Here is a 20634-nt window from a genome sequence, read left to right as displayed (position 1 = left end):
ATACGTATGAGGCAGACACCAATGGGCAGGTATTGGCAAGTGACTCCAAATCTACCCAAAACCGAAAAAGGAATACAGTAGAATATCCAGAATGCAAGTAGAAACAAAAGCTCTATGGTTTAGGAAGAGATCTTGGAGGCCTACTTTCCATGGGGAGCATGAGGATTAAGTGAGCAATACTTGGTCTTGATTGGTCCTAGACAACAGGAAGCCATATACCAAAATGTATAGAAAAATGACGATAAAACTAGAGAAACAACTGTCGGGAACAGAATCATTGGGTTGTCCTTTTTTGAAAGGAATCGGTCAGTATGATCAGCCCTTCTCAGCCATCTATGTGCACATGCAGGTCATTGGAAGCTCAATAAAATGATACCTTGCTATCTGCAGTCTGTCTTATTCCTGAAAAGTCCATTTTTTTTCGTACATGTAAATGAGCTGTTCAAGGCTATGGGCTGGATAACGATTTTCCTGAGAATCTGCCTTCAGACTTCCTTTTTAATAAAAGGGGAGCTTCGAGAATGGTAGAGTTGGAAGGGACCTCAAGGGCCATTGGGTCCAACCCCCTGCGAGTGCAGGTTTTCCTAAATCATCCCAGCTATATGTTTATGCAGCTTCAGCTTGAAGATTTCCATTGATGCAGAGCTCACTACCTCCCGTGGTAGCCTGTTACACTCTCTGGTTGCCCTGACTATCAGAACGTTTTTCTTAATGTCTAATCTGAATCTTCTTCCTTTTAGTTTCATCCCATTGTTTCTTGTACTTCATTGTGCTAATGAGAATAGGGTAGTTCCCTCTGCACTGTGACCTTTCAGATATTTGTAGACCACTATTAAATTTCCTCTCAGCCTTCTCTTTTGCAAACTAAACATCCCTAGTTCTTTTTAGCTGTTCTTCATATGACATGGTTTGCAGACCTTCTACCATGTAACTAAAGCAAAACAGTAGGATGAACTTTGTCGTCTTACAAACATATTTGCTGCAGATCTCACAGCTCTCCTGTATTGTAACAATATTTGCAAAACTGTCTGCATGTGAGGTGGAGGCTGAAGCTGAGAGGAACCTGCAGATTATTATTATATTATTATGTGTCAGTTATAATCACACACAGCTCTACAGTGAGAGCAGAAAGCAGAGAACGGCCATCACACATAGATGCATAGAAAGAAAACCAGCTAACCTGTTCATCATAAGACATCAGCATGCCTGGAGCAAAGGAAGAATACCGTGTGATTTCACGTGTTTTACCAGTAGAGATGAAAGAACTCGTCGAAGTTTGGTTCAACGTGTGCTGCTGAACCGAACCTCCACGGGTTCAGACTTTACCCAAACCCGAATGGAAGTCACTGATTGGAAGTTCAAGTCTCTGACCACATACAGCAAGCCATAAGCAGAATACTTCCGGGGGATGGTGGGCAAGGTTTTTCCATTTTTTTTTTTTGGGAGGGTTGCACACTACATCTGATCATGCTTTTGTTACCCCCGGTGCGAGCCGTTCAAACACTGCAGGTGGCTCGCGCTGTGCACTGAGTGCACCCAAGCACAGTGCTGCTAGCGCACATGGTCAGCATACGTAAAACACCCGAACTACTTTAATTAAAAGTCGGTGTTTGGCCAAAAAACGAACTTCGGGTTCTTTCACCTTTAATTACAAGCATAAAGGAAAAAAGTGACCATCAGCTCACTGTTCATTAAAAAGTAATATTCTTAAGCTTTTAAAAAAGGCAGCCGGCCTGCAGCAGAAACGTGTCGCTTTTAAATATTTTGTACATTATATAAACTTCTATTTTTCGAAAATGTTGAAATAAACTCAAAAGAATATTACTTTTTAATGAACAGTGAGCTGGAAAACAAAGGCGTAAAGTCATTACTTGTTCAGGGAGGAGAAGATTTGGATTATCCGTCTCCCTAAACAAGTGATTCACTTTATTGGTTTGCTCACATCTGCATATCAATAATCATTACAGTAAAGTGCGACAAGTGTTATGTGTATGTCCTGCATATGTCACTCCGTATGCCAGGCGAGTATGCTTTTTTGTTTTTTGGGGTTTTTTTTGTTGCCCGTAGCCACCCCAGAAGTGGGCATCACATAAGATACGCTAATTCTGGAGCTTTGCCTGGCTCTTCCCGATTGCCCTGGTGCGGTGGCAGTCAGGGTAATGCTAGTAGGGGTTTATGTCAGGTGTGTAATTTTTGTTGGCATCAAGCCCTGGTGTTAGTAATGGAGATGTGTCTATCAATGGTGTCTGCCATCAAATGCCTTTTCTGCATCTACTGATAGCAAACAGTGATTTCCTAGGTGCCACTTAGTTTGTAAAAGCCTTTGCCTTTAGGCTATGTGCCCACGCTGCGGATTTGCCGCGGATTTACCGCGGATTTGCCGAAAATCTGCAGCAGCGGCACTTCCAAGCCATTTCAATGGCATTTTGGAAATGCTGTGCCCATGCTGCGGATTTTTCCGCGGCGGATTTGCCGCGGATTTTGATCCGGAAAAATCTGCAGCATGTCAATTATTGTTGCGGATTTTGTTGCGGATTTTTCCCATGCAAGTCAATGCAAGGTGTAAAATCCGCAAGAAATCCGCAGGTCTGTTCCCACAGGCTCTTTTTCCTGCGGATTTGGTGCGGATTTCGCAAACAAATCCACAGGAAGTGATGTAGGATAGTTCAGGAAGAGGAAGTTTCACCATTTTGTAGTGTAGAGTAGTGGCAGTGTAGTCATGTTGTGTCCGGACTCTGGATTGCCAGCTAAAAGCAGCTAGTTACAGGCTTCTTGCTTTTAGCTGGCAAAACAGGATCCCAGGTCTTTTTTCACAATTCTTTTTAAAAAAAAAAAAAAAAGTGCTCCGCTGTATTTTCACTGTCCAGCCCGATGCAAGCAAGCAACTGAGGGCTATGCTTCTCAGCGGGATAAGGCTGAAGCATTCTCTGCCCCTCCTGCTGAGAAAAACAGTCCTCAGCGGCCCCTGAAAATGGCGGCTCCGTTGTGAAGCGCCATTCTCAGGTGCTGTACCGAGGCTCATCCAGCTGCCCTGATGCATTGGCTGGCTGGGTAATTACGGGGTTAATGCCAGTTTTCTGCAAACTGGCACTAAGCCCGAGGTTCATAATGTCATGCCTGTGTAGACACGGCCATTATGAACCTCCGTTTAGTACTAAAGAAAAGAAAACACTTTTTTTAAAAATTTTATTTGAAAGAAAAACACACACACACATCCCTGATTGCCATCTTTATTACTCCCTGAATCCCCCGACGATAATCCATGACAACTCCGAGCCGGGCTCCGATGTGCATCCGGCTGACCCGGGCACTGACGTCAGCCGGTGACAGCAGCCGTCAGTGTATTATTAAATGCTGCACAGCTCTTTTCCGGCAGCTGGGAACGTCTGATATCAGAGCCCTGGTCAGCTGACTTAATTCGCGAGTGCAGGCGGGTCAGCTGACTGCACACCGACAGCTGACGATGTGCACTCATGTGACCCGGGCACGGACGTCAGTCGGTCCCAGCAGCCGTCAGTGTTCGAGATGCTGCAAAGCTCTCTTCCGGCTGCTGGTACCGGCTGACGTCCGTGCCCGGGTCACATGAGTGCACATCGGAGCCCGGCACATCAGCTGGTCGGTGTGCAGTCAGCTGACCCGCCCGCGCTCGCGAATTAAGTCAGCTGACCAGGGCTCTGATATCAGACGTTCCCAGCTGCCGGAAAAGAGCTGTGCAGCATTTAATAATACACTGACGGCTGCTGTCACCGGCTGACGTCAGTGCCCGGGTCAGCCGGGTGCACATCGGAGCCCAGCTCGGAGTTGTCATGGATTATCGTCGGGGGATTCCGGGAGTAATAAAGATGGCAATCAGGGATGTGTGTGTGTGTTTTTCTTTCAAATAAAATTTTTAAAAAAAGTGTTTTCTTTTCTTTAGTACCAAACGGAGGTTCATAATGGCCGTGTCTACACAGGCATGACATTATGAACCTCGGGCTTAGTGCCAGTTTGCAGAAAACTGGCATTAACCCCGTAATTACCCAGCCAGCCAATGCATCAGGGCAGCTGGATGAGCCTCGGTACAGCACCTGTGAATGGCGCTTCACAACGGAGCCGCCATTTTCAGGGGCAGCTGAGGACTGTTTTTCTCAGCGGGAGGGGCAGAGAATGCTTCAGCCTTATCCCGCTGAGAAGCACAGCCCTCAGTTGCTTGCTTGCATCGGGCTGGACAGTGAAAATACAGCGGAGCACATTTTTTTTTTAAAAAATACCAGTGAAAGGGAACATGGCACCACATTTTTTGGCTGTAAGCTGCGGCCGCCACCACTGGGTTATTATATACAGCCTGTTAAAATGCTGTATATAAGCACAGTGGTGTTGGCCGCAGCTTTTTACAAAAAAAGTGGCGACAGGTTCCCTTTAAACATTTCTGCCCCTTTATTACAAAATGGATAATGGAGAAGAAAGGAGGGTTGGGACAGGAAATGACATAAAGAGCCTTTTTTTTCCTTCAAAACAGACTAAGCTTTATTCAGAAACACAATTGAGTACAATGGACAAAATCCGCATCAAAATCCGCAACGAAATCCGCGTCAAATCCGCACCTATGCTAAGGTGCGGATTCCGGGGGAAAGCTGCGGATTTTGATGCAGAAAAATCCGCAGGTACATTCTACCGTGGACACATAGCCTTAGGGTGTACTGGGACAAAGCACATCTGTTCTTGAGATTCATGTAACGAAGATTAGGCATAAGGAAACTGAAAGTAGATAAAAGGGTTTATGATATAATTTCTTTAATCTGAAAAACCTGGAGGAAAAACCACTTGGGCAGCGTATTTTCCTGCTTTTAGTTCTTTTAATAGGTGCTAGGAATTCTTCAGCAATATAGCCCTCCTGCAGTTCCTAGGCATTTCTTTCAAAATAGAAAATGGAGTAAAGGTAATCTTATAAAAGCACCTACCCTGTTTCCCTGAAAATAAGAAACTGGCATATTATTTTTTTGTCCCCACAAAATGCACTAGGGCTTATTTTCGGTGTAGGGCTTATTTTTGTGAAATACTAATAAGACAAACACCCACGGAATTGTACTTACCATACCATACCGCGGACATCTGCTTCACTCCCAGGTCCTCATGCATTCCACAGTGGTCCTCCCCTGTTTTTGGCTGGCAAGGGGGACCTGGGATGCTGTGGTATGGATCCCTCTGTTCTCACACACACATTCACATCCAATTGCAGTAACCTCAAACATGTCCGATGATACCGTCCTGTTAATGGCCACTGTGTAACATGATGACCTGAAGTGCAACGCATCAATGAACGCATCATGGATCCTCGCGTTTTACAGTGTCACCGGTCCCAGGAGCAGTATACGATCACCGGATGTGTGTGTGTATGTGTTTGCACCTGCAAGCTGTAGCTGTTCAGGGTCTGCTGAGTATGCTTGCGGGATCTGTCTTCTATCTTATGGGGCGGTCTTATCTCTTTTGGGGGTATCTTCTTTCTATAATGAAGTGTCCTGCAGAATTCTTTAACCTTTTTAGCTGCATGGACACTTCATTATTAAACCGCAACCAGGGCTTATTTTCAGGGTAGGGCTTATATTTAAGGCTTACTCCGAAAAGGCTGAAAATTCCTGCTAGGGCTTATTTTCGGGGTAGGGTTGATTTTCGGGGTAGGGCTTAGAGAAGATTTTCTTTTCTTTTATATTATACAAAACCTCAAATTCTGGGAAGCCCTCAGAAATGTCAGAAAGGGCATGCACTGGGAAAGTGTCATCTGTAATAAAGCTGTCTATTGATCGCTCCTCCTCTAATTAACTGTTTAAAAAGGCTTCGGTGTTCATGCTAGTGCCACAGCCTCCTCAGAATTTACAGCAATTTGCAGGTTGGTTCATATTTGCCTATTCTGTACTTTTAACAACAGGACAACATTGCAACCGCTTGCTTCACCATTGTTAAAAGCACAGCTAATTAGAGGGGGTATAGATCGTCAAGTCCCCACTGATTTAATATAGGAGGTCTTATTGTAGGGTTGAGCCATTTAAAAGGCTGGATAACACCATAAACTTATATGAATGTAGAGTAAGTGAGGATAGAGCGCTTCATGGAGCCATTGGCCACAAATATTAATCTACTTGCTGTATTATTTATGTAGTTTGTCTTTGATACAGAGATTTCTGATCTAAAATTTGTTGGATAATCTCAGGGCAGAAATCTCTAATGTTGGCCACGTGTGACTTTTTATGGATATCTACAGAGATTTTCCCCATCCCCGCTCCCCCCCCCTCCCCACACACAAAAAAATAGCCTTTTAATGAATTTTGTATTTTCAGAAATACTCGTCCCCAGAAGCAACTTATTTGATTTTTTTTTTTTTGCTTTATTTACCTTTGCTTGGTCTAGCGACGAGTGCCTGACGCTGCTCCTGGTATCTGCAGTGCTATTATTAATATCACATCAACAGCTCCATTTAGTTGGCTCAGTGGTTACCACTGTTACTTTTGGTTCAAATCTGCAAGGAGCTAGTATGTTTTCCCCGTATGTATGTGGGTTTCCTCTGACACTGATAAGTAATTTACATTGGGAGCCCCATTCGGGACAGTGATGTCTGCAAAGCACTACGGAATTAATAGCGCTATATAAGTGAGTAAAATAAATAAAAAAAGCTCTGAGCAGATCTTTCCCTCTGCGCAAGCAGAGCTCACTCTCAGCGTGACGCCTCCCCGCAGACATCAGAGACAGCATTGAAGCTCTAGCTCTGGACTGGAGCCGGGGAGTGTAAGGCCTGTTTCACACGTCAGTGAAAAACAGACGTTTTTCACTGACGTGTTAAAAACACATATATCCATGTGCTATCCGTGATACATGATCTGTCATCCATGATAACACATGAGATAAAGTCATCTGTCCGTGGTGCTGAACTCGTTGGCTCTGCTGTGTTTCCACCCCAGCTGCAGTTACTTCTGGGTCGCGGGGTTGTGCATAACTGAAAATGCATGAGAATAAGCAGCCAGCTGAGACCGGAGACAGCGTTGATGGAAAAGGTGAGTATAAAATGCTTTTTATTTTCAATGTCCGTGTTTTTCTGGTACATGTTTCACAGATCACACCACTATGTGGTCCATGGGACATCAGTGATGCCAAAAAAACGGACATGTCTCTATGCGGAGCACACTGACATGCATGTACGCCGCACGGAGACACGGTCAGTGAAAAATCACTGATGTGTGAGCAGACCCATTGAGTATAATGGGTCTGCATATCTCCATGATTCTGATACGTATAAAAACTGTCACATACATACCAGAATCACTGATGTCTGAAACAGGCCTAAAGCACAGCTTACTGTGTGGTTTGATCAAGATGTTACAAGAAGGTAAAATGAAAAATAAATCTCAACTTGGAGTTGTAGCTTGCGACTTTTGGTGTTTTTAAATTAATTTCTCCCAACTCTGATATAATGGACACAGCTGGGGCCTGGCAGGAGTGACACACCCAAACTCATCTAATTCATCATGAACTGTGGCTTTCCCTACTTCACAAATCTCCTGCAGTACCGGACTGGAGTGACACTTCTGGCGTAGAGCATGCCACTCATCATGCCCTGGAATGGCTCAGGGTACCCTGAGGGGTTTTTTTGTTTCCATGTTGAGAAACTGTAGGATTGAGGGTGAGTATAAGACAGGGTGCAGGTGACTTAGATTAGAAGCACCACTCCAGCGGTGAAATTTAAAAAAAAAACAAAAACAAACAAATGGTGGAGTGGTGCCTTAAATGGCAGAAGCTAAATATTCATATTATGAATTTCACCAATCTAAAGGGAGTTGAATGGGAGGAAAGGTGGAGGGGGTGCAAGTTTTCTTGGTGGGAGTCCCTAAGATTCTGAGTAGCATTTATCTGCAGGATGACAGGTCTGGCAATATAGTCAGTTCACAGTCATTAAACATAATGGGATATATACATCTTGCAGGAAGTTGAATGGCCAGTTAGTCTTTGTAGAAGTGTACACGCTATGTAATGTCCCATGACCCTATGAACCCTGTCCGTGAGCCATCGGATTTGTTCAAGAGGAAGCAGAAGATTTAATTAATGTTATTGTTTTGTTGTTTTTTTTTTTTTATTTTGCAAGATCTTGCAGTTATCTCTTTGGGCAGGTCACTAAGGCTAGGGTCACATGACAGTACAAAAAAAAAATCGGTCTGATTTTCACCAAAAACAGTAGGATGATTTTTTTTTCTCACTTGTCATCCGTGAGTAAAATCGTAGCATGCTGCAATTTGTTTTCCATACTCAGGTTCTCAGTGAAAAAAGAAATCAAGTCATCTACTCTGCCCCACTGATTAACATGGCTTAAGGTGGTGTCACACACAGCGACAACGACATCGCTGCTACGTCACCATTTTCTGTGACGTTGCAGCGACGTCCCGTCGCTGTCGCTGTGTGTGACATCCAGCAACGAGCTGGCCCCTGCTGTGAGGTCGCCGCTCGTTGCTGAATGTCCAGCTTCATTTTTTGGTCGTCGCTCTCCCGCTGTGACACACAGATCGCTGTGTGTGACAGCGAGAGAGCGACGAAATGAAGCAGAAGCCAGCATCTGGCAGCTGCGGTAAGCTGTAACCAAGGTAAACATCGGGTAACCAAGGTGGTTACCCGATATTTACCTTCGTTACCAGCCTCCGCCGCTCTCACGCTGCCAGTGCCGGCTCCTGCTCTCTGCACATGCAGCTGCAGTACACATCGTGTAATTAACCCGATGTGTACTGTAGCTAGGAGAGCAGGGAGCCAGCGCTCAGTGTGCGCGGCTCCCTGCTCTCTGCACATGTTGCAGAACAGCGACGCGTGTCGTTATGATCGCTGCTTCGGCTGCTGTGTTTGACAGCTAAGCAGCGATCATAACAGCGACTTACAAGGTCGCTGCTACGTCACAGAAAATGGTGACGTAACAGCGACGTCGTTGTCGCTGTCGTTTAGTGTGACCCCAGCTTTAGTATACTATCTGATAAAAAAAATCTGATTGCACACGTCCTATTTATACGGTCGTCTGAATGAGCCCTAACTTGACGATATTTCAGCTATTGCAGTATTTATTTGTCAGGTCCACATCTTGGATCTGGAAGATACGCTCCTGGAGACTTAAAGCATGCTCTAATCATCAACTCTTTGCAGTTCCAGCTCTAAAGTATTATAATGAATTTTGATGATTTACAAACTGTAATTGGTCTTGACAGCCTTGAGACTATTCCAGTGAAGGAACACAGGCTGTCATGAATGGTTGCTTACTTCAGCACTAAGAAGACTCTGGAGAAAGACACCCGTTTGAAGGATTGCTTTTTAGCTGATATTGAAAATATATCAACTCTGGTTTTAAAACTTGTTTTGATTGATCAAACTTTAGTTTTTTGGGGGCTTTTGTTTACTTTTTCAGGCTTAGGAATTTTAAGCATAAAAGTATAGTTTAGGAAAAATACGCCAACTAATTTGTCATTCTATTGACTACTTCAGTTTTGCTATATGTTGTGTGAAAATGGCTATATATATATATATATATATATATATATATATATATATATATTTGTCTTTTTCAGTAAAAGTGGAAATAAGAGTCTACAATAAAAGAATACAACTTTTGAAATGTAAACTTAAATGTAATTTGATGTCTCTCACTTTTGGCCTTTTACTTTTGCAGATGCTGAAGCAGTCACTGTGGAAGGTGCTCGAGGAGAGCTACCTTCCTCATTTTATAAGGTATATGGGTTTTTTCGTAGGAGGTGTTGATTAATTACAATTCAAAAGCTTTGAAAAGATGCACAAAATAGCAAAACTGCGAAAACGCATGTCTTTGGGTCAGCTCTAAGCTGAGGAGCAGCCGAGCCGGGATGAAGCTTGCCAAGCCCACCCATCTGATTTATGAGACGTGGTGGCTCTTTTTACTCCAGAATAGAATTCTGGTCCCTGAGAGGAGTAGCATTTTTAATGCTGCACACTCCACTTAGAAGAGGCGCAAAATCATTAAGTGGCTTAGGTGTAGGCTTTTTAATGAATTCAATGCCTATTCTACTTTAGTAAGACAGGTGAACCTCAAGTATGTGCTATGCTAGTCTTGATGAATCAGCCCGTGTGTGTGTGTGTGTGTGTGTGTGTATTTATTCATTTATTAAAGTGTTTTGTGATATAATTTTCAGTACAGTGAGGCTAACATATAAGAAAACACTACAAGTAAAGTGGGGTTTTTTTTTCTGCTGTGACCACCAAGTCAATTACCACTGCTGATTGTGAGCCAGACCTTCTTCCTAACATCTTGTAGGAAGATGGTTCTTGGCTCAATTTCCCATTTGAGCAATTACTGGTTAGTCACATTGGATATAATAAATTTGTTTGTGTGTGGAAAAGCCCCAATGGCATCAAAATAAGTTTGTTAATATCTGTTCATACAACGTAGATTCATCTCAACAAATTCCTTAGAGAGGTGCTTAGTCAGTGAGCCAAGCACTAGGATTATTTTTAGGATGTGCATGTGTGACGCCCTGGGCAAGCCAGGGGTCACAGGTCACAACACCACATGCACCCCACATTCCCTGCAGGTACACCAAAGTCAAAACAGAAATCCTTGTTGCCTTCCTCCAGGGGCTGGTGTCCGCACCAGGGGGTGGGCCAGGCGGTTGGCTCCACCCACCGAGGAGTTCACAGCCCTGGAGGCGGGAAAACCAGGCGGTTAGCTCAGGTAAGAGCTTGAGTGAGGAGTGAAGATTAGCTTGAGAGTTGAAAGTGAAAGGAAGTGAAGTGAAGCTGGTGAAGTGGAAAAGGAGGAAAGTAGGAGTAGTGACAGCAAGAAGCCTGAAGTTAGTCCGGGTGTGTGCCCCGGACTGAGACAGCAAGGTTGGCAGACGGCGGTGACCGTCTGCAGGCGAGACTGATTGGAGGCTGCCGAAAGGACCGTGGACGGGTGGTGACCCGGCGGTACCGGAGCGGTATACGAAGATTAGTCAGCACCAGGGCAGGGCCTTTCGGATCCCGGCAAGGCTAGGAGTCGCCATAATTTTGACAAATCCGTCAGTGAAGGGGACGACTGTCTCCCAACAACCAAGTCCCGATTGAAGGCAACAGTCCGAACGTTAAGGGGAGACACCGCCAAGGCACCAGTTTCCCAGGGCCAGCGCCTGCGGGCAAGAGTGGAGCTCCTCCGGCTCATATCTAAGCTGGGGAGCGGGTTACCGGTGGGAACCCATCGCTACCAAACAACAACACATAGGTGCAGGGAAAAGACCGTCACCGTCAACTGCAGGGGATATCAGCAGATCAACCGTCTGAGGGACCCGTCCAACCAGCCGTTTGTTTACCGAGAACTGTGTCGTGTTTACTGGCTGAGTGAGTACCTCCGTGCCGTGCGGCACAGCGCTGCCCCTGCGCCCCTGCACCTCCACAGGCCCCATAGCCCGCCTGTCCACCATCCAACACCACATCACTGGGCCCCGGGATCACCAACCCCTACCCACGGAGGGGCAAAACAACAACTGGCTGCTCCATACCATCACTCCCGGGATCCCCAGCCAGAGCAGCGGTGGTGTACACATAATCACCACAACCGTGGGTGGCGTCACGGACAATAAACAATCCCCACAACCAAACCCCTTTCACTCACGGGCGAGGAGCGCCGCTAGAGTCCCCGGGATCCGGCCCATCGCTCGAGCCACCGAGCAGCAGCAGGCCGCAGCAGCCGCGGCAGCCGGACCCGAGCAGTGGGAGAGCGCGGCGTCCCCTCCTCCGCCCGCGACACATGCATTTTGTTTGCTTCTTCAAATTGAGCAGGTTCATGCACTCATTTTGTGTATGCTTCTGTTAATGAGCATACACATTTGTATTTGTACAATGAGACATGATATTGCCCTGAGGCTTGAGTTGCCAAAAAAACATGTTTAAATAGGTATATCTTTCCTTTACATGAGTGAGAACGGTTTTTAAAGTCTTACATGGCTAACCTGCAAGTTAAATATAGGCTATACACTACCCAAAAAATGTTGGCTTTTGCCCGACATTTCAGGATGATCTTGAAATGCACTCTAAGGCTGAGCACACACAGCGAGTAAAACTGAGCGAGTGGAATGTGATATAAAAAAATCGCATTACACCCGGACCCATGTTACTCTATGGGGCAGCTCCCATGAGCGATTTTTTTTTTTTTCTCAGCCCTAATCGGAATCAGATTCGTTTTCATTCGCACCCATACAAGTGTATGGGTGCGAGAGAAAACATCAATGTGAGTGCAGTGCGAGAATTGCATCAGTTGATAATGGAGGAGATAGGGAGATTAGTCCCTCCCACTCCTCCGCAGCGCCCGCCCTGTCCTCCGTGGCTGTGCTGTGATCTCAGGATCGCATCACAGTGGCTTGACAGTCACATGACACTGGGCTTATACTCTAGCAGAGCGAGAGCCGAGTGTCATGCACATTAATGTCCGTGTGGCCCCAGCCTAACCTTTTCTGGTGAACTTAATGTGACCCTCTATTTAAATTTTTGGATCCTTATGTCCAACTGTTTTGGTACTTTTTACACAACTTGCTGTCCTCTAACAAGGAGCATAATAGCAAAATTCATAATAGGTGTTTGATCCATGAATTGCCCAATATATTTCAGGTTTCAATTAGAATTGGTATTTAAACAGTGCTCCTCATCATGCTGTTTACATTTTGATATCATGAAACCAAGACAACACCGAACAATTCTTCAAAAGTACCTTGCCATTGTAGGCTTCAAGCAGGATGTTCTCAGACGAAAGTGGCCACTGAGCCTATGGTATCTTCATCAGGTTGCAACAGAGAGACCGGAAGAATCAAAGAAAGGTATAGAAGTGGATGTCCTTTGGCCACATCCCACACTGATGACTGCTTTGTAATGAACAATGCCCTTCAGAACCAAATGATGAATGCCATACTACTTCAGGCACATTGAAGGGAGGTGAGAGTCACCCAAGTGTCATGTCAGACTACTCGAAACGGTTTACATCAGTGTGGTCTGTGTGCTGACATTGGAGACATTAGGGAGAGCTTATGAATCAGCCGCTGTTGTCACCAGACAAACCTTTGGTAATGGTGGTGTTACAGTGCAAGTAGGTTTGTCTAGTCAATGGAGAACTGCCCTACACTTTGTGAATGGTATAATGACAAGCCCCTACTACTTGAATAATATAATTAATCCAGTCATTGTGCTTTTGTATGAACAACACAGGTCTAACTTAATTTTCATGGACGACAATCTTCCAGCTCATTGAGGCGCATCATTAGGGAATGGCTGCTGTAGATTGAGGTACCACAAATGGAGTGGCCTGCACTTTCTTCAGACCTGAATCTCATAGAAAACCTATGGGATCAGCTGAGTTGTTATATAGAGGCTCATAAAGTCAGTTATGTCACAATTCTCATTTACTAAAGCATACCACACAAAATGAGTACATGAACCAACTGAATTTGAAGAAGCAAACAAATGCCTGCACATCCTAAAAATAATCCTAGTTTTTGGCTTACGGACTATGCACCCCTCTAAGGACCTTTTATAGTACATACCAAACATGTATATAAGTTTAGTCACCCACAAAAAAAAATGCAAAAATATGACACCCCACCCCCCAACAAAAAAAAAAAGTATTGCTTCATATTTGCTGAGTGTGAAATAAGTAATGAACACATCACCAATTTTCTAAGTAAATATATTTCTAAATGTGCTATTGACTTGACTTTTTCATCAGATGTTGGTAACAATCCACACAGGCAAAGAAATCAAACCACAGATCCCCATAAATTTAGTGAATGAGAGATGACATAGGGAAAAAGTATTGAACACATGAAGAAAAAGAGGAGCAAAAAGCCATGGAAAGTCATGACACCAGCTGAAATCTATCAGTAATTAGAAAGCAATCATGACACTTAAGGCCCAGTCACACTAAACAACTGACCAGCGATCCCAACAACGATACAACCTGATAGGGATCGCTGGTAAGTTGCTAGGAGGTCGCTGGTGAGATGTCACACTAAGCAACGCTCCAGCGATCCCACCAGCAACCTGACCTGGCAGGGATCCCTGGAGCGTCGCTACATGGGTTGCTGGTTGCTGGAAGCGATGCTGCGCTTGGTAACTAAGGTAAATATCGGGTAACCAGCCCGATATTTACCTTGGTTACCAGCGCACACCGCTTAGTGCTGGCTCCCTGCACACCTAGCCACAGTACACATCGGGTTAATTACCCGATGTGTACTCTGCTACGTGTGCAGGCAGAAGGAGCCGGCTTCTGCGGACGCTGGTAACCACGGTAAACATCGGGTAACCAAGAAGCCCTTACCTTGGTTACCCGATATTTACCTTCGTTACCAGCGTCCGCCGCTCTCACACTGCCAGTGCCGGCTCCCTGTTCTCTGCACACGTAGCCACAGTACACATTGGGTAATTACCACAAAAGTTGTTCCTTAGCAGCGATGTTGCTAGCGATGTTGCTTAGTGTGACGTGGCCTTTAGTGAAAAATATCAGCTGGTTCAACTGACGACCTATAATAAGGTGTCTCCTAATGCACCATAAACATGTCATAATCAGGTGCTCCCTGCAAGATTTCAAACAGAGGAGTGAAAATACTTATTAGAAGAGTTGTCCAAGGATGACCTGTGGAGAGTTAAGGCCCCGTCACACTAAGCAACATCGCTAGCAACATCGCTGCTAACGAACAACTTTTGTGACGTTGCTAGCTATGTTGCTGTGTGTGACATCCAGCAACAACCTGGCCCCTGCTGTGAGGTCGTTGGTTGTTACTGAATGTCCTGGGCCATTTTTTAGTTGTTGCTGTCCCGCTGTGAAGCACAGATCGCTGTGTGTGACAGCGAGACAGCAACAACTAAATGTGCAGGCAGCAGGAGCCGGCTTCTGCGGACACTGGTAACTACAGTAAACATCTGGTAACCAAGAAGCCCTGTCCTTGGTTACCCGATATTTACCTTTGTTACCAGCCTCCGCCGCTCTCACTGTCAGTGCCGGCTCCTGCTCTGTGCACATGTAGCTGCAGGACACATCGGGTTAATTAACCCGATGTGTGCTGTAGCTAGGAGAGCAGGGAGCCAGAGCTAAGCAGTGTGCGCTGCTCCCTGCTCTGTGCACATTTAGCTGCAGCACACATCGGGTAATTAACCCGATGTGTGCTGTAACTAGGAGAGCAGGGAGCCAGCGCTCAGTGTGCGCTGCTCCCTGCTCTCTGCACGTGTAGCTCCGTGCGCTGGTAACCAAGGTAAGTATCGGGTTGGTTACCCGATATTTACCTTAGTTACCAAGCACAGCATCTTCCACGCGGCGCTGGGGGCTGGTCACGGGTTGCTGGTGAGCTCACCAGCAACTCGTGTAGCGACGCTCCAGCGATCCCTGCCAGGTCAGGTTGCTGGTGGGATCGCTGGAGCGTCGCAGTGTGACATCTCACCAGCAACCTCCTAGCAACTTACCAGCGATCCCTATCGTTGTTGGGATCGCTGGTAAGTTGCTTAGTGTGACTGGACCTTTACATAAAGACCTGGAATCAGCAGGCACAATTGTTTAAAAAATAACAATAAGTAATGCACTCAACCTCCATGGCCTGGATGCACACTCACCACACAAGACTTCGTTGCTGAAAGAAAAGCATGTTCAGGCGCCTTAAAGTATGCTCAGCAACATTTAGACAAACCTGTGAAATACTGGGAGAATATAGTCTGGTCAAATACAACCAAATTTGAACTCTTTGAATGCCATAATACACAATGTGTTTAGAGGCCAAAAAGCACTGCATATAACCCCAAAAACACCATACCAACAGTGAATTTTGGAGGGGGGTACATCATTGTGTGCGGCTAATTTTTAGCATACAGCAGTGCCAAACCTCTTATAGTTAAAGGATGAATGGATAAATGTACATAGACATTATTATTACAAATTTGTTGCCATCTACCAGGATGATGAAGATGAAATGAAGGTGGACATTTCAGCAGGATAATGATCCCAAACACATAGCCAAAGGAACTCTCAATTGGTTTCAGAGAAAATAAAACTACTGACCTGAATCCAATAGAAAATTTATGGAAGGAACTAAAGCTCAGTGGTCATAGGAGTGCGTGCAAGATTTGAAGAGTGTTTGTGTGGAAGAAAGGGACAAAATCGCACCTGAGCAATGCACTCGACTAGTTTCTCCATAGAGGCGCCTTTAAGCTGTCATCACTAACAAAGGCTTTTATACCAAATATCGATTACATTTCAGTAACCTTATTCAATACCCTGTGTATTTTTCTCATTATTACACATCACTAAGTTTATGGACATCTATGGTTTGATTGATTGATTTATTTTATTTTGCCTGTGTGGGTTGGATGGGTTGTTAATAAAATCTGGTGAGTAATTCATATTCATATCAATAGCACCTTAAGAAATGAATTTAAGTAGAAAATTGATGACGTGTTCAGGACTTACTTTACTGGCCGTAAGTAAAATTTTTTAACTAATTTTGGTAAATTCCAAAATTTGCTCTTATTTTTAATATAAATTGTTCTGTTATCATAAATGTTACAAATACATTTTGATTGTCGAAACTATAATACTTGTACCAGGTATGTGCCACATATCTTGATGGCTACAGAGCTACTGCTGTATGCGCTGTCGGAGGACCAAGGTCAGCAGAAAAAGGAAGACGCACAGCAGAGAGCATTTTGAGACGGTATAGAAGTTTTCTCCTTTTCCCATTTATATCTTTTTTAAGATGCGTCTTTCTTAATCTCTCCCTTTTAATGTCAGATATTATCCTACTCCACAACTTTTATTGGATTCCTGCAATCACATTTTGAACTTGAATTATACCGCTGTCCTTGGCTTTATATACCGCTCATTTGAAGGTTTCCTTTCTTGATCGCACAGATTTGCATACCTAGGCCAGATAAGCAGACTTTCCTAGAAGGTTGACCTATAATTACTTTTGTATGTTATTACTTTTCCTTTTCTATTCTTTTAGAACTCGAGAAATGTTTATGAAGCTTGGTTTGGAGGATTACAGTGCAGTGAATTTGCAGATCATTGGTGCTGAAGATGTGTATGGGCCAAACGCCAGAGGCAAGGATGTAAGAATTTCCAGTTTTTGCGCATTCTGTTAATAAGTATGGTAGTAAAATTTCATCAATCTAACATTAACAGGACTTTATAAATGCCAGATTATTGAATCTTTAGGTATATTAGATTTTTTCACTGTACGGTGGAATACAAGGGCAGACTTATCATTGGTGCAACTTGTGCGGCTGCACAGGAGCCCAATTGGCAAGGGGGTCCATTTCTACCTTCAAAGCCAGTGGTATTGTGCATTTTCATGTTCTCTGGACTACAAAGGGCCCAAATATTGTTCTTGAACAGGAGCCCTCTTCTGTCTGTGTCCACCAGTGGCCGTATGTACATACTTTCCTGCTTGTCGCTGTGTACCCTCAGATGCTTCCACCTGAGTAGCCGAAAAACATTATTCAGTTGTTTTTTTAACTCAGCCATTTGCTTGAATGAGGCAATGAGAGTCTATAAAATGAACCCTTTAACTTTGATTAAAGGAAATCTGTTACAAGGTTTTTTACCACCTAATCTGAGAGCCGCATAACATAGGGGCAGAGATCCTGATTCCAGCGATGTCACTTACTAGGCTGCTTAGTGTAGTTGTGATAAAATCACTGATTGATCAGCAGGAGGTTATCATTACAGGACTACTTGGCATGCTGCCAAGTAGGCCAGCCCATGTTGTCCAGCATATTCAGGACCTCTGTATAACTGCTAGATCTGCAGCAGAGAAAACATTGATTTCTTCAGCGCTCTATTGGGAGACCCAGACGATTGGGGTATAGCTACTGCCCTCTGGAGGCCACACAAAGCACTACATTAAAAGTGCAAGGCCCCTCCCCCTCTGGCTATACCCCCCCGTGGTATCACGGGTTCTCCAGTTTTAGCTTTGTGTGCGAAGGAGGTCAGACATTCCATGCATAGCTCCACAGATTTTAGTCAGCAGTAGCTGCTGACGGTTTCGGATGGAAGAAAAGAGGACACATATAGTGTCCCCAGCATGCTCCCTTCTCACCCCTGGATGGTGTTGTAAGGTTGAGGTACCTATTGCTGGTACAGGGCTGGAGCCTGACATGCTGTTTTCCTTCCACATCCCCTGGTAGGGCTCTGTGGAAGTGGGATCCTGCCGGCCTCTCAGCTCTGATGCCGGGCTCCATCCACAGACCCATTAGAACCTGATGGATTCGGAGCAGGAGTACGATCAGGGACAGGGCCCTGCATCTTACAGGTACTCTGTGTCCCCGGCAGGCACAGACACACTCCGGGCTGGCTGGGTGTTGTAGTGCGCCGGGGACCGCAATGTTGGAGTTAGTGTCCCTACAGATTACTGGGGGATGTTTTGTGTATGGGAACGCAGCGCCGACCCCCTCTGGACCGGGCGGCGCTGCTGTGACTTGTGGTGCGCCGGGGATCCGCCGTCCGCGCTTTTACGGCGGCGGCGGTTATAACTTTAGTCCCCGGCTTTTTGGGCCTAGGACGCCGGCAGCTCCGTTTCGTTCCCGCCCCCACCCTGTCATTCAGGGTAGGGGAGAGACGCTGTTCGCAAGCAGCGACGAGGGCTGGAGCCTGATTTACATGCTCCAGCCCTCACACTATGCACAGAGGGAAGCAGGCTTCCCGCTCTTGGCCAGGAACGCCCAGGGCCCGCCCCCCTTCCTCTCTAGAGACGCCGGCAGCCATTACATGCATGCCTGGCTGGAGGAAGGACGCAAGGCTCTGGGAGACCTGGACTAGGGGCTATCTGGCGACCACACACCCGCTTTTTAAGCGGGCGGTAAGCGATTTTTCTGTGCTGGTCCCTCTAGTGCCTCACTGTGTGTCAGTGTACTGGGTACATATATATAGATATTGTATTTCTTGCACTGTGAGGTGCGCTTCTGGCTGCATATCCCAGATCGCTCTGTGGAAGCAGCAACATGTCATCCTCAAAACGCAAGGCGGCCAAGGCAAAAAGGGCTGTGTATACTGCGTGTGCTGCATGTGGGGCTAATCTACCAGCAGGCTCTGATGACCCCCATTGTGTGCAATGCTCCGACCCGGTGCTGCTTCGCCAGCCGGAGTCAGGAGAGGTGGCGACCCAGGCTGAGACGCTTGTAAGTTCTGCCCCGGTGACAGGGACGGACTTTGCAGTTTTTGCAGATAATATGTCTGTATCTATGGCAAAAATCCTTGAGACCTTGCAATCTATGCATGGGGCTCAGTCTCTGGGCACGGCGAGGCCTCTGTCCTCAGGTCCCCCTTACTTGGAATGTATCCAGCCCACAGGGGGGTCCCCGGCTTCACAGGCCGAGGATTATGACTCAGATGATGGCCCCAGCCACCCTAAGCGAGCTCGCTGGGAAAGACCCTCGACGTCTTCACACTGCTCAGGGTCTCAGCGCAATCAGTCTCCCTGTGATGTGTCTGATGAGAGTGATCAGGAATCCACTCCTGGAACCCCTCTCAACCTGGATACCCCGGATGGGGATGCCATGGTAGACGACCTTATCTCAGCCATCAATAGGCTGTTGGATATTTCTCCCCCAGCCCCTTCAGCAGAAGAGGCGGCTGCGGAGCAGGAAAAGTTTCGTTTCCTTTATCCCAAGCGTAAATTGAGTGCTTTGTTAGATCACTCTGACTTCAGAGAATCAATTCAGAAGCACGACGCTCACCCGGAAAGGCGTTTCTCTAAACGATCTAAAGATACGCGTTTCCCTTTCCCTCCTGAGGTGGTCAAGCGCTGGACACAGTGTCCAAAGGTGGACCCCCCGATTTCCAAACTTGCAGCTAGATCCATAGTTGCAGTGGAGGATGGCGCTTCACTTAAAGATGCCAATGACAGACAGATGGACCTTTGGTTAAAATCTGTCTATGAAGCTATAGGCGCGTCGTTTGCTCCGGCATTCGCAGCCGTCTGGGCACTCCAGGCTATTTCAGCTGGCTTAGCAAAGGTGGATGCTATCATGCATCCAGCAGTGCCGCAAGTGGCGCACCTTACCACGCAGATGTCGGCGTTTGCGTCTTACGCTATCAATGCGGTCCTAGAATCTACCAGTCGCACCTCAATGGCGTCCGCCAATTCGGTAGTTTTGCGCAGAGCCTTGTGGTTAAAGGACTGGAAAGCAGATGCTGGTTCCAAAAAATGTTTAACCAGTTTGCCTTTGTCTAGAGAGAGACTGTTTGGCGAGCCATTGGCTGACATCATTAAGCAGTCCAAGGGTAAAGACTCCTCTTTACCACAACCCAGAACACCCAAACCTCAGCAGAAAAAGTGGCAGCAGAGGTTTCAGTCCTTTCGAGGTTCGGGCAAGACACCATTTACCTCGTCCAAAGGGACTCAGAGGACGCAAAGAAACTCAGATTCGTGGCGGACTCACACACGCCCCAAGAAAGCAAATGGAGGTACCGCTTCCAAAGCGGCTACCTCATGACTTCCAGCCCCCCCCCTCCGCATCGCCGGTCGGGGGCAGGCTCTCCCGCTTTTCCGGCATTTGGATGTCACAGGTCAAAGACCGGTGGGTGACGGACATTTTGTCTCGCGGGTACAGAATCGAGTTCAATTCTCGTCCTCCAGCTCGGTTCTTCAGAACCTC

The 20634-nt window shown here is 46.0% G+C and overlaps 1 protein-coding gene across 1 annotated transcript in view; it reads left to right on the top strand.

The window, feature by feature from the left end:
* Positions 1 to 20634, top strand: part of LOC142310199 (uncharacterized) — a 140525-nt gene that overhangs the window by 64444 nt on the left and 55447 nt on the right. Inside the window, exons 11-13 of the mRNA XM_075347688.1 lie at positions 9668 to 9726; positions 16585 to 16691; positions 16983 to 17088. Coding sequence (XP_075203803.1) covers positions 9668 to 9726; positions 16585 to 16691; positions 16983 to 17088 — 272 coding nt within the window. The remainder of the gene's footprint in view (positions 1 to 9667; positions 9727 to 16584; positions 16692 to 16982; positions 17089 to 20634) is intronic.

Source organism: Anomaloglossus baeobatrachus, chromosome 1 (assembly GCF_048569485.1).
Source record: "Anomaloglossus baeobatrachus isolate aAnoBae1 chromosome 1, aAnoBae1.hap1, whole genome shotgun sequence".
Lineage (NCBI taxonomy): Eukaryota > Metazoa > Chordata > Amphibia > Anura > Aromobatidae > Anomaloglossus > Anomaloglossus baeobatrachus.
This window is presented reverse-complemented; position numbering and strand designations above follow the sequence as displayed.